We start from the raw sequence: 13515 nt of genomic DNA, 5'->3' as shown, positions 1-13515 counted from the left end.
AACAATGCAGCAGCCTGCCTAGATTGAAAATCTACAGCAATATTTTTCACATTCAAAACTCATATAAATTACTGAAATTTCTGAATACTTAAAAACTTAAATTTCAATTTTCGATAATCTGGGAACCTGCGACCTCCTGTCCTGTAGTTATCAAATTACAGAAAACTTCTTAGAAATGTAGACTAGTTTATGCAAACTTAACATATTCTATAATTTCTATAATAATTATACTGAAATTTATATTACTAGTGATCGAATTAATAGTATTTTGTATAAAACTGATTTTATTATTTATTACAGAATATATACGGAATTCCATATTTATTTTCAAATCCGTTTTTAATCATCACTGCGATAGCGTTATTATGGCAATATTGCGGATGGACGATTTTAGTAGGATTCTTGGCCATATTTATGTACATTTCTATACAATTTCTTTTGAGTAAACTATATTCAAAATTCAGGTAATTATTATTTTGACTTTTGACTTATATAATTGTGATAAACCTATAAATAAGATTAAAAAGAATAATGCATAAGTTAGTTATTATTAATTAAGATGAAATACAGTTACTGTATTTAATAACTATAATTTAGTCGAAATCTAGACTTATAGCTGATGTTAGAGATGATGTAATGACCAAGAGAATTAATCTTTTTGCTCGAGTATTGTTTGCATGACATTTATGCTATTGCTACTAATGCATTTGTTTGTAATAGTGTTTGTTTATTTTCTGTTATAAAGCTTATAATTTGATCACACAACATCATATAATTTTTCGAATGTTTTGTGAACCGTGCACAATTTTTTGGATTGCTTCATTTAATGTATAGAAAATTCAACTATTCTTGTCTTAAAAATTAGCAAAACATTTCATGTCTTTTGTGAAATTTCGACTAATCTTTATTTTTAATTTAAGTAATCGAATTTTTATAACTGTTTTATAACTGCCGCATGAAAAAATTAAAAATAAAATGAAACTTTCAGATCTAATACAATTACTTCTTAAGTTTAAAATAATACTTCTGCATACAAAATAAATATATTGACACATGATCCGTTTGTAAATAGGGGCTTTTCTTTATATATTCTTAAAACAATTAGATGTTTATTAATATTAACATTACGGAATGGGGCTGCTCTATTCACTGTTTTTTGTGAAAATTTTTCATATTTTTTACTATGAACTTTGTAGATTACACCTCCTGTTTATATTTGAAACAATTGGAGAAATTTATGGTTATTTGTAGCAAAGTGGAAGTTGATGCAGTATATTTATCTATTGCTTTTTCGAAGCAAATTACTGTAATGAAAATATAAAGAATGCACAATTAAAGCATTAATAGAAATAATTAATTAAAATGCCAGGGCAGTAATTAATACATTACAAAAACGCAAATATAATAAAAATAGCACAACAGTGTCTTATTTATTTCGAAACGTCCTTTACACACTACGGGATCATCCAGTTTTTTTTTTCCTTCAGTATTTGAGGTTTTGAAGTAGGCCTAGATAAAGAATGCATTTTTTTATTTCCAGGTATTTTAGATCGTACTGTTTTAAACACGATGCAGTATTGTGCGGCACCAATAATGTTCGTTGAAAGGATTCCAACAACAAACTCTATTTTGTTTTTAATTTTTCATGCGATATACAGTGAGTTGTAAAAGTTTGCATAAAAAGTGAAAATGTTAAGAATTACAACATTATCAGAAAATAAATTTATTAAATGACTAGCTGCAAGGACCCGCTTCGCTGGGTTTTTAGTTGTGGGCAAAAAGTAACGATAGTGAAGATTAAGAATGCATACTGTATAATTTTCTTTGAATAAACGTTATATATAAAATATTTGAGTATTTTCTCGGCCTGGGTCGCATTATCATATTTTACATCAATTCATATGGGAAAAATTATTTACTTAACGAGTGTTTCGAATTACGAGTAAGATTCTGAAATGAATTATGCACGTTAAGTGCGGTTTAACTGTAAATTCTTTCACTCACATGAATAAACATAAAAGTGAAACTCTACTCTTATCAGCACGAAGCAAATGCTTTTGAATAAAGATTTTGTTTTAGTAATAAGTATTCTGTATGAATAAAAGTGAGCATTTATTTGAAGTATGAAGCATATTTTTCAGAATACACGCATCTAGACAAACGTAGACTCAAGTGCAAGAAGTGTTGTTTGCTGTTACTTTTGTCTAGGTTTATTTCCTGTTAATGTTTAACTTTGGCTCAAGTAGTTAATCTAAGGAAGTTTTAATAGTTTAAGCTTTGTTCTCTCCAGAAGACAGGAATTTTAAGGTGTTATTTAGGTTTCAATAAAATAGTGTTCAATGATTGGCACATAATTTTTCAGGAGTGACGACATAGTTACGAGGAGGTGCTCTAACTTATTTACAAAAAAAGAAAATAAAAATTTGTATAGATATGTTACTGACCTTGGAATCCAAAACGGCATAGGAGAACTTTCTGTCTTTATATTATTAATTTTTATCATTAATTTTGTTCGATAAATTTTTTTCCAAGTATTTTTTTCTCATTTGAATAAAATTATTTGTGGCTTCATTTTTTTTAATGTTAGGAGTTCAAATTCAGATAGTTTAACAACTTTACTAAATGTCCACAAAATATTTAATATTGTTAGTAACTGGAATAAAAGAAAATAGTAACTACATAAACTGAATTAATGTTTATAAAGTAATTTTATATAGACATATATTTCTAAAAGTATATTTTTATATTGAAACACAATTTCATAATAATAGATTACAAGCAGCTGTATTGGGAGATAAAAGATTAAACCTGTTGAATGAGATGCTTGCTGATATGAGATTAATTAAAATGTACACCTGGGAATTGCCATATGCCGCATTAGTTGAGAAAATCAGAAAGTAAGTGATATTAAATACAGTAAAACCTGTATAAAAAATTTCTTAGAAAAAATTCTTTCTTCAAGTTAAATAGAGTATTCAAAATGGAAACTCACCTGATTAATAGAAAATGATTTGGTGTAATTCTGGTTTACACAGATTTTACTGTATTTCTGCCATTCCTGTTTTTTTCAAAATTACTTTCATAGTCTTATAATTTGTTATAGTGAACTGTTTATATTTGCAGGAAAGAAATGAAAAAAGTTCGAATGTTTTTATATGCAAGAGGATTAGCGCCTCTATTAGGATATCCTACATGTAGATTATTTACTTCCCTCACATATCTTGTCTTTTTCTTAAATGGAGGACAACTGAATGCCCAAATTATATATATCACTATGGCTGTTTCTGCACATATTTTCTGTAGCACTACCATTTTATTTTCACGTGCAGCAGATTTTGCTGCAGAAGTTTTGGTTTCGTTGAAGAGACTTCAGGTAATGAACCGTTTAACAAATTGTTGTTTTCAGAGTTTAAGTTATATCTACAATTTTACTTTAAAAATTATTCGAAAATATTAATGTTTTATTTAAAAATACAGTATATAAATTACATTTAATAATTATTTACAAATTTTATTAATCTAATCTTTTTATTTCTGGGCCATAGCCGCTAAGATTGATATTCTTTTTGTTATATCACACCATGAGTTTTGCAGGCCCACAATGGGGGGAGTAGCTGGTTACAGATGAAACTGGACATGTTAGTGACGGAGATTCCCTTGTAATCATTTTGGAGTTTCCAAACTGAGCTGTCTGAAATTTTCGGGTTTTACAAAGCAGTGGAGAAACCTTGGACTAATCTAGCAATTATTTCGTCTTGGGCAAAATAGTTATTTACCGTCTCATTAAATTATATTGTAATTTTACTCGAAATATTGTAATTTTATTCGAAAAATTGTAATTTTATTCGGAAAATGTTAGGGCTCGAACCTGGAAAATTTAATTACTTAATTATTTTCAAGAGATTCAAAAATCGACTATCTGAAAATAATGTTTTATAATTTTGATATTCCTCAGACCATTTTGCTGCCTATAGCAATCTGCCTCCCTTGGCAGTTGTCTCTCTTGCTGAACTCGATATTGGCCTCAGAGAGTGGCACTTTAATTCAGTAAACCATCAGGAGCAGGGTAGAGAATTTTGTTAATAACGCTAACAATAAGTATTACACCGTCACCAATTTATGTAAAATTTGGAACAAAATTTATAATGGTGTTATCTTAACTGTCAGGACTAAAATCGTCTGGAAGCATGATTCTTGCCTTTTGGTCTTTTTAATTTAAATTTTGTTTGAAACTAGTTGATGCCTCAAAAGTCGGTTTTAAAAATGACCAGTTGTTTTGGGAAGATGATGAGCCTGGAATGTCGAGCAATCATAGCAGTAAAAGACAGAAACAGCGGAGACAAAGTGAAGGTGATCGAATATGTAAATGCAAAGTTAACACATCTCAAAACGAATCGCTAAAAAGCGAAAAAGGCAAGACTTCGAGTTGAACTAGCAGAGATCGAAGCCGAGGTGAGGTATGCAAAGCTTTTATTAAAGCAGGAAAGGCAGCTTTGAGGCAAGGAGGTTGACAGGCCTGGTCGCTAGGGAAAATTTAGACAACCCAAGGAAAAAGGGATGGCAGACACGGGAAGGCAAAGGCAACCAGACCTTCATAGATAGGATAAACTCGTTAGGGAACAAGCCACAGGCTGGAATCGACAGGCCAAAGAAAACAGACCAGCGAAAAACGGATTGTCCTAATTGTCAGGTAGGTGGCTAGGTCAAACACGTGTGACCTGAGGAAGAGCACCGCGTGATGGCAGAGGCAAGGGCATTCAAACTTTCAAGGCCACTGGGAAGTGAAAGATAGGTTCGAGGTAAAGTGTGAAGAAAAGATGCTTTTGTCAGTAGCCGAATTAGGGATGGAAATCTCTATTATCAGGTTAGCAAAAGTCTCCATGCTGATAATAAAGGAAAAAGGGAACTCACAGCAGGTTGTCAGGAAAATCAGAGGGGTTAATGAGGTCAAGGCAAAACAAGCGGATGCGGTTCACAACGATCAAAAGGCGCATCCTAAGGAATGTGACATGGGAGATTTGGCCTTAGTTAACAAGACACTCGAAATAGAGAACCACTTTGTAGCAAGAGTAACAGCATACTACCAACCTGAAGATATGGAGTTGCCGAATAGGATTAAACAAGTAGGCGGCAGAAATCGAGTTTCGGCGATAGTTGACTATGGAGCAGAGATTTTGGTCATAAAAGAATCGTTGGTCCCTACCTAGGTGACAGAAAGGAAGGGAGAAATCCAACGGGTTGAACCTTTGGTCACCGGATTAATGTGATAATGATTGTGATAGAGTTAGGGGAGGAAGGCCTCACAAGATCACAGGGTATGTATGCCGTAACGGACAGGTTAAATCAGACCCCGGATGCCCCAATATCGGGGGAGAATTATCGAACGGTGTTAGACCAAAAGAGGGAGGTCCAAGGGAAAGGGAAAAATCATGTAAGAAACCTAAATGTAGATGGAAGTGATCTCTTTCAGTGGAAGGAACCGAAACCACTCTTGGAGGCAATGAATGGCAGAAACAACAACAGTGGGGGAAATGGAACAGGTCCACAGGATGCAAAGTCCAAGACAAGTTGCTCTTGACGGTCATGAGAGGATGCCAGGCACAAGAAAGACAGGCTGATTGTCAAAGACAGATGATGTCACCAAATGGAGAGTTGGTTTGGCAGACTCATTAAACAGGTTATAGTACCCCAAGAATGGAGGGTAGAGGTTTTATGGCTAGCCCATAAAACTCTATGCAGAGGACATTTAAGCTGTCAGAAAATGGTGGGTCGCATATGCAAGGTTTTCTGTTGACCGGGAATGGAGACAGATATCTGGAAATACTGCCAAAGTTGGCCCAGGTGCCAAGTAAGGGTGCCAGCTCACATTCTTGATAGGATTCTATTCACGATGCTCATGCGACTCATAGAATTTAGCATCGGAAATACGGTCTTGGTCAGAAAAACGTACCCAGTTAACAAATCTGACAATCAGTGGAAAGGACCTGCCATAGTGGAAACAAAAAACCATGAGAGTGGCTACCAAATAAGGTTAGGGGACAGTAGGACGAAGTCGGTCCACAGACCTCATAAAGCAAACTCTACCCTGCTGCTTTAAATGGCATCACAGTATTCAAGGGACTATGCCTTAATTATAAACCTGGTTTTACATGTCTTGCGTGTCCTAGACTTTTAAAGTCAAACCTGAGATAGCTACTTTCGAGCTCCATCCTTGCTCTCAGGCCCAACTCTCTCACCTGGCATAACTTTCGATTGTGCAGCCTGTTCTGCACTTATTAATATATTTTTTTTTATTTCAGCTCATATATGTAACGGGCAGAAGGGTCCCCTTTTCTACAAGTAGAGGGACTGATCTCAGTGCATCCACTTAGCTTATAGATCGAAAAGATCTATCACTTTTTCCATAAACTCCTTTATTTATTTAGGTTTCCTTTACTAGCTGTTAGTATTTGAAATACTTGTTTATGGGGCTTTATCCAATCGACTTGGTCAGCCCCTAGGCGGAAGTCCTCAGTAAGAGGACAGTCAAGTATATAGTGTCTCAAGTCACTGCGAGGACATTCACAGGAGCAGCTACTATCTCCTTGTCCAAACTTGGAGTTGAAGTGGGGAAACTTCCTGTGTTCAGTCAATATCTGTGTCAGTCTCCAATCACAACTCACTGGAGTATGGCCAACTTCAGGCATGAAGGCACAGGTTGACCTACCTACCGTACCGTGCTGGTCATTGATTTCTCAAAGACTCTTGCCAGTTTGTCATCGATTTTTGCAGTAGAGTACTTTTTATGTATGATTCGAGTCAAACTTAAAAATGTATGTATGTATGTTGTTGAGGGTTCCTTCATCTTCGTTACAAATGGGTCATTGGCTCCTGCCTTTGCCAGCTGATCGGCACACTCGTTGCTCGGGATACTGGTGTTGCCTCAGATCCACCTCAGGGCAACGTGTCGAAAAATCAACCTCAGGGTAACGTGTCGGAGAATCAACCTCAGGGCAACGTGTCAAAGAATCAACCTCAGAGTAACGTGTCGAAGAATCCACCTCAGGGCAACGAAGCACGAACGCTTCGCCCCTAGTACCTAACCTCTGATCTCCTGTACCAGTGGATTGTGATGGTACCTGTCACTCAAGGCCTGAAGTGACGACTGGCTGTCAGAGTAGACTGTGACTGACTGTAGACCTGGATGTAATAAGATCCACTGGGATGCCCCTTCCAGGGCCACCAGTACTGCCTGGAACACAGATGCCCCCTTGTCTAGGGGCCAGAGAAAACACATCAAAGTACGCAAAAGACTAATCTAAAATGCGTGTGGGCACTAAATGAATTGCGTTGTATCGAGTTCCGTAAGCATCTCTGTGCATTGATAAGTAATTTTTTTGGATGTTTCAGAAAAAGGGTTAATTTGACCGAGTTGGACAGCTTGGTTATGTAAGATTGCCACGGTGTTGTGCAGGGAATCAAACAGGCTCAAATGAGTTCAGTTTAATCTTTGGTCATGGAGGCGTTGGGATTAGAATCGTATGGAAGCACGATTACTTTTTTTGTTTGTTTGTATTTTATTTCAAACTAGTTGACGCTGCAGAAGTCGGTTGGAAAAACGACCAGTGGTTTTGAATCCGTGATCGCTGATCATTGGACCACCAAAGGACCTCTGACAGAGCTACGATGCGCTGATTGGTGAATCAATCCTACTGTCAATCCATATAAAAGGTTAATGTTCAGGCAGGAAAGTTAAGTTTGGTTTAAGCTTGGCTTAGGACTTTACGTTGGTCGAAGGAACTTGGTTAGGTTAAGTTTGTTATTGTTAAGCTCGAGGAAGGTTACATTCGTCTGGCTGTTTCTTCGACAAACGCCAAAAGGATCTTACATCTAGCTACGACTCAGGATTACTTTGTAAGTAATCTTTTCGACGAACCGGTTAAGTATTTGTGGACTATTTGAACTTTATTTTATTTTGTGTGTATGTGGAAACCTATATTGTAAACATTTTAAACGTCGTAATTTGTAAATTTTGTGAAACATCGTAAGATTTTAATATTACTGACATTATAAAATTTTTAAGTTGGACTCGAACCACTTCATTATATGATCTATCACGAGCAGGTTATCTGTGTTAAAAATTTAGCTACGCATCTGCATTACTTACTGATATTCGCTAGTTTTTAGAAATTTTGTCCTATCGTAAACAAGGTTTTTGGCATTTAAGTATGTTGTAATTATAAATATTTTTATTGTTTTGAGTTATAAATATTTACAAATAAACGTGGGTCTGACGTTGTAGTCAGAATAAGGCAGATGATGAAAGGAAATTTTCGTTACTAAACTTATATCCATATGAAAACTCGTAACTCTCCTATGATATAATTGCAGTGCTTGATAGGAATGTGGCAATTTATCTACTACTTTGGCTTCTGTGAGATGTCATATAGTTCTTTTAGTTTACAGTATGCGTGTAAAGAAACGATATTGATATAATTTTTAATAGAGTGTAACTAATCGTGATACTTTAAAATTTAACGACGGTTGATAATAAACATCTATTTTTCCGAATAGCAACAGTTTATGTATTTTATTTAGTGATAATGCCATGGACTGGTAAACAGACATTTCATGTAACTTTTCTTGCTGATCATCTTTTCTTGGGCAGATTAGCGTTTGCATGACTGAACTAATGTATTACTGCTTCTGAAATAATATAAACTAACGCAATATAAACTAGTATATAAATTTTTATCTGTCATTTGAATAAGTTTTAAATTCAATTAGTCATAGGACGCTCATTATGATTTTGAGAATAAAATGGAATGGATGACTGCATCCTGATGCCTAACACTATAGTTGTTCCTAAATTTAATAAACCACGGGAACGTAAATGTAATACTTCTGGTAAGATTTTTCAAATTTTGATTTAGGATTTCCTTCTTCTTCAAGAAAAAGATGACAAGACCTTCAAAGCTGTAGGAGAGAGCAAAATTTCAACCGAATATGGATGAATAATGTCACAGCTACATGGAAAAAAGTAAGACGTAATTAATATAATGTCAATTAGTATAAGTTTTGAAATGAATGCCGTAGCTGTGTTAGTATATATAATTATAATTCAAGCACAAATTAATTATCGTATTTATACAGACACTTGGCAAATCACAGAATTAAATTTTATTCAGTTGAAGTTAAGCTTGCCCAATGTCCATTACACAGTCACTTGACTTGACGAGTAGGCCACCTTGTGGTAACATTTTTCAAAAATTACTTTTCTACATAAAAATCATTTACATAAAAATCGTTTTCAAAAGTATTTTCAATTTTATAAGATATTGATCCAGTTTTCGTTTATTTTAGTACTTAGATTTATATTTATACATTTATTACTTTTGATAATTTCTGGGCTTTCTTTGAACTTCCTATGGTATGTTTCTTTTTCTTTGTGGAGTATTTGTACTTTATTTATTTTACAATCGTTAAGGGTGCAATGATCATGAAAGAATTTAATCTATTGTATTTTAGATCTGCTATATGTTTTTTTAATCTGGTTTTTAACTTCCTTTTAGTTTCTCCTATATTATATTTATTATCTCTACAAGTAGAATGAATTTTATGTACTATATGCTTAGTTTCAGTTGGTAGTTGTTGTTTTTTCTCAATGTTGAGCTGTTTAGGCATTGTATACTTTTATGGTATGACGGTGCTAACTTGAAGTTTATATTACTTATTTCATTATCAATTTGTTCGTGTAGTCCTTTGATGTATGGAAAGCTGATATACTTCATATCATTTGTTTTTTTTATTGTCTCGTGGCTTTTTAAGATTAATTATTTTAAGTTCCCATTTTTTTTAACAGTCTTTGTGGTAACCTGCCAGGAGAAATTTATTTTTTAATTCAGCTAAATCTTCAGATATCTGTATTTTTTGACCTGTTCTGTTTTTTGTTATTTTAAAATATTCCATTTTAAATACATTATATTTGACATGAAGTGGTACGTTTGACTGATATCTTATTGTTATCTTACTCAAACCTGGNAAATACCAAGATTATATAATTATACTGATTTTAAAGTAGATGTATTAGCAGTTATTAAATATTCCTATGTTGAATAACTGGTCATCGCTTGAGTAATTTTTTAAAATTATGTTTTAATGTGTCACCAGATGTTTAGCAGCTAATAGAAAAACACGGATATAACAATTAAATAGCAAACTATGTAAAATTATTCATAAAACTGCATTTGAATTCCTACTATTAAAAAAGCTGTAATTTTGCAAGAAATCGAAAACTGCACAAACTGTCCGTTCCTCGAAAAGTTTTATTTTCCATATGTCCATTTTATGAGGAACTTTGTCATAACATTAAAATTATGAGTGTCTTACTGGTTTTTACTGGCTTTATTACTACAACATTGTTCATTATATAGAATAGAGAGAATTTAATGCCAACGAAACCCGCACTGTATCTGCCTATATATGTCTCTTTACTCTTGATGTCATATGCAAATGTTATCGTTTAAAGTAAATCAGTAACAGAGAGCATTGAACGATTATATTTGTTTTTGATGTCTTTTTATTAAAAGAATACAGCATAACAACCAGAGATGAAAAAAATCGCGTTGTTTAAAATAAGCACATCAGATAATTTTGTGACAATGCCGAAAGGCCCTCCTATACTTCGGCACCATAGGACCGAAGGGTCGACATCGCATCAGCGAAGATCGCAATGACAAATTTCGTCAGGACTGACACTACTGTGTCTTTCCGGACAGACACAGAAACCGTTATGTTCTCGCGCAAACGATCGCGTATGTGAGCGAACGGTTTGGGATGGAGTGAGAGACAGCACACTGGAAGTGACTCACGGAAAGACTAGGTCAACGAAACAACGTTTATTTCTAAAGATATAAAACATTAGATTACAATACGAGAGTACACGATAGGGATTAAAATAAGTAAACTTGGGTGAACTTAATCTAATGTCTACGATATTCAGAGAGAGAGAAAGAGTTTTAGTGGTTCCCGCGTTGCTAAATACGTAGAGAAGCGAATGACCATGGAGGTTCACGAATGTCCACGTTCTTCTTCTTGTAGTGAAAGGTTATCCAAAATTTCGGCACAAAATTATCTAATGTCCAGGGGAGATATTCAATTTTGCAGTGACACCGTTACTTATTGGGAAAAAATCCGCAATGGCACTTCTCGAAGACTGGACGAGGACTCCTTATTTCGGCCGTCGATTCGATATCCATCTTTTCTCGCTCGACCTAAAGATCAAAAAATCACATGAAATCACAAAAGTGCGTCGTTTTCATCGTCGGAAACGTGAAATTGGAGATTTTCTCAGGTAGCTGAGGACAGCAATTGGTGAGCATGTATGACGTCGTTGTTGATTAAAATTGGGTCGTTAAAGTTAAATTAAAGTGAGTTATAGTTTGATTCTTACAATTTGAGTTGAATTAAAGCTGTTCCAAGTATAAAGGAAAAACACAGAATATAAAAGTGTCATTATTGGTCTATTTATTTTAAATTGGCAATGTGTCGAATAATGCTAATTACATGCAAGGCTCACAAGTTCCTAGCTTATGTAATTTTACTGATGTAAAGAAACCTAAAGAAGAAGATGACGTCTGTGGAAATCCAGATGTTTTTAGCTTATAGACTAGACACGCATTTCAAACATATCTACTAAATTTTTGTGACTTAAAAATTAAAAAGAAAACGAATGATTTAAGAATTTTCAAAAATTTTGGAAAAACCAATGTTAAAAAATGTTGTATTTGCATCTCACGGATTCAAGGCATGAACTGCGGGATAATACGAAAAAAGACAATGTATTTTTTATCGGACAATGCTGGATTATCGCCTATATTTTACAAACAGGACAGATTACAAAACTTCCTGTATACAAACAATCGTCATAGCATAGTGTACCTTTATTATAATTTCCCCTTACTAATTTTAGGATTTATAANTAATCTTCTTATCGTAATGTCCAAATAGTTAATTTTTTTTTGGTTAAATCTTCTATTTTTGTTTAAAATTTTATCTTTTCTTGTATATTATTAACTTGTTTGTCGATTTTTTCTATCTTTATTTTAGTTTCATTGTATATTATTAAAATATCATCCACATATCTTTTATAAAATTTACGCCTGTTATATTGCTATAACTTGTATAACTATAACACTATATAACTTGGAAAAATTTCTAAAGCAACAACTTAAGCAATACCAAAACTCCAAATTTGCTATTAGAAACAAAGATGAACTCCTAGACAAACTAAATCAAATCAGCATGGAAGAAAACTTTAAGATAGCAAGTCTCGACATTATAGATATTTAACCATTAATAACGTGGGATCTAACAGAGAATAAATTAAATAATCTTAAGGTTAAAAATAAAATAATAAGTTTAATAGAATTTGCATACAGAAGTAATTATGTTGAGGCTGATGATGATTTTTATACACAGACAAGTGGAATAAGCATGGGATCAGTCATAAGACCAAAATTAGCAGAATTAATAATGATAGACATAGATAACAAAATTAGCAATATAACAGGCGTAAAATTTTATAAAAGATATGTGGATGATATTTTAATAATATACAAGAAGAGATAAAATTTAAAACAGATATAGAAGATTTAACCAGAAAAGAAATTAACTATTTGGACATTACGATAAGAAGATTAAAACAGAGCTTAGAACTGTGTTGCCACAATGAAATTTCAAAATGTACTGAAGCGCATTCAAAAAAATATACTATTTTCCTTTAAAATGTACTAGTTTTATGAATACTTTGTTTACGTGCCTATATATATAGGCACGTAATTTATATAGTTTATTGTCAAATAATTTAATTTTAAATCTTATTTTTGGAATTTTTTGAAAGCTATTTAAAATTTAAAATATACAGTATCTACACATCTATTATTTATTATAAAATGAGCATTACATTGACAACATTTATTAATAATACTATTGAATTTCATCTTACAAGGAGAGCCTACGGCTTTGGAAAAACGGATTTTGATGATCTTTGGTGTAGAGGTAGTACACCATGTGAGTGTACTACCTGTAAAATACTAAAGTGCAATACTCAAATATAATCGAGAAAATCGAACTTAAAGTTTTGTTAGCACTTTATATATAAATTATTAACGTGAAGAACTTGCTTCTCTTGACGACATTTTTTGATTATAAAATAATTTTTCAAAATAAGTTTTACTACACAAATACGTCTATTCGTGTCGAAATTTAGAAACGAACTGTTAAAGAGTGAGTGAAAAAGAACTCCGATAGAAAAAACGCTCCTAGTGAGAATTAGATCGGTCACCGTTAGTGATAACAATTAGATGGGAAAGTTGACACATAGGTGTCAAGAATGCGCTGTTAGTGTCAACAAAAGTATAAAAATATTAGACTTGGAATAGTAGAAATTAAATTAAAATAAATAAATAATAAGAAATAAATGAATGAGTAAATAAATAAATACATTATAAGTATTTATGAATTAAAAAAAAAATT

At 33.2% G+C, this 13515-nt stretch overlaps 1 protein-coding gene across 1 annotated transcript in view; it reads left to right on the top strand.

Annotated features, from left to right (window-relative positions):
* Nucleotides 1–306: 306 nt before the first annotated feature.
* Nucleotides 307–13515, top strand: part of LOC111615776 (multidrug resistance protein fer6-like) — a 17095-nt gene continuing 3886 nt past the window's right edge. The window contains exons 1-4 of the mRNA XM_023357215.1: nucleotides 307–464; nucleotides 2772–2897; nucleotides 3124–3373; nucleotides 8913–9019. Of these exons, the coding sequence (XP_023212983.1) occupies nucleotides 415–464; nucleotides 2772–2897; nucleotides 3124–3373; nucleotides 8913–8993 (507 nt within the window). The 5' untranslated portion in view covers nucleotides 307–414 and the 3' untranslated portion in view covers nucleotides 8994–9019. The remainder of the gene's footprint in view (nucleotides 465–2771; nucleotides 2898–3123; nucleotides 3374–8912; nucleotides 9020–13515) is intronic.

Source organism: Centruroides sculpturatus, unplaced genomic scaffold (assembly GCF_000671375.1).
Source record: "Centruroides sculpturatus isolate CEXI.00-Female unplaced genomic scaffold, Cexi_2.0 scaffold2690, whole genome shotgun sequence".
Taxonomy (NCBI): domain Eukaryota; kingdom Metazoa; phylum Arthropoda; class Arachnida; order Scorpiones; family Buthidae; genus Centruroides; species Centruroides sculpturatus.
The sequence above is the reverse complement of the archived record's forward strand: the minus strand, read 5'-3'. Positions and strand labels throughout refer to the sequence as shown.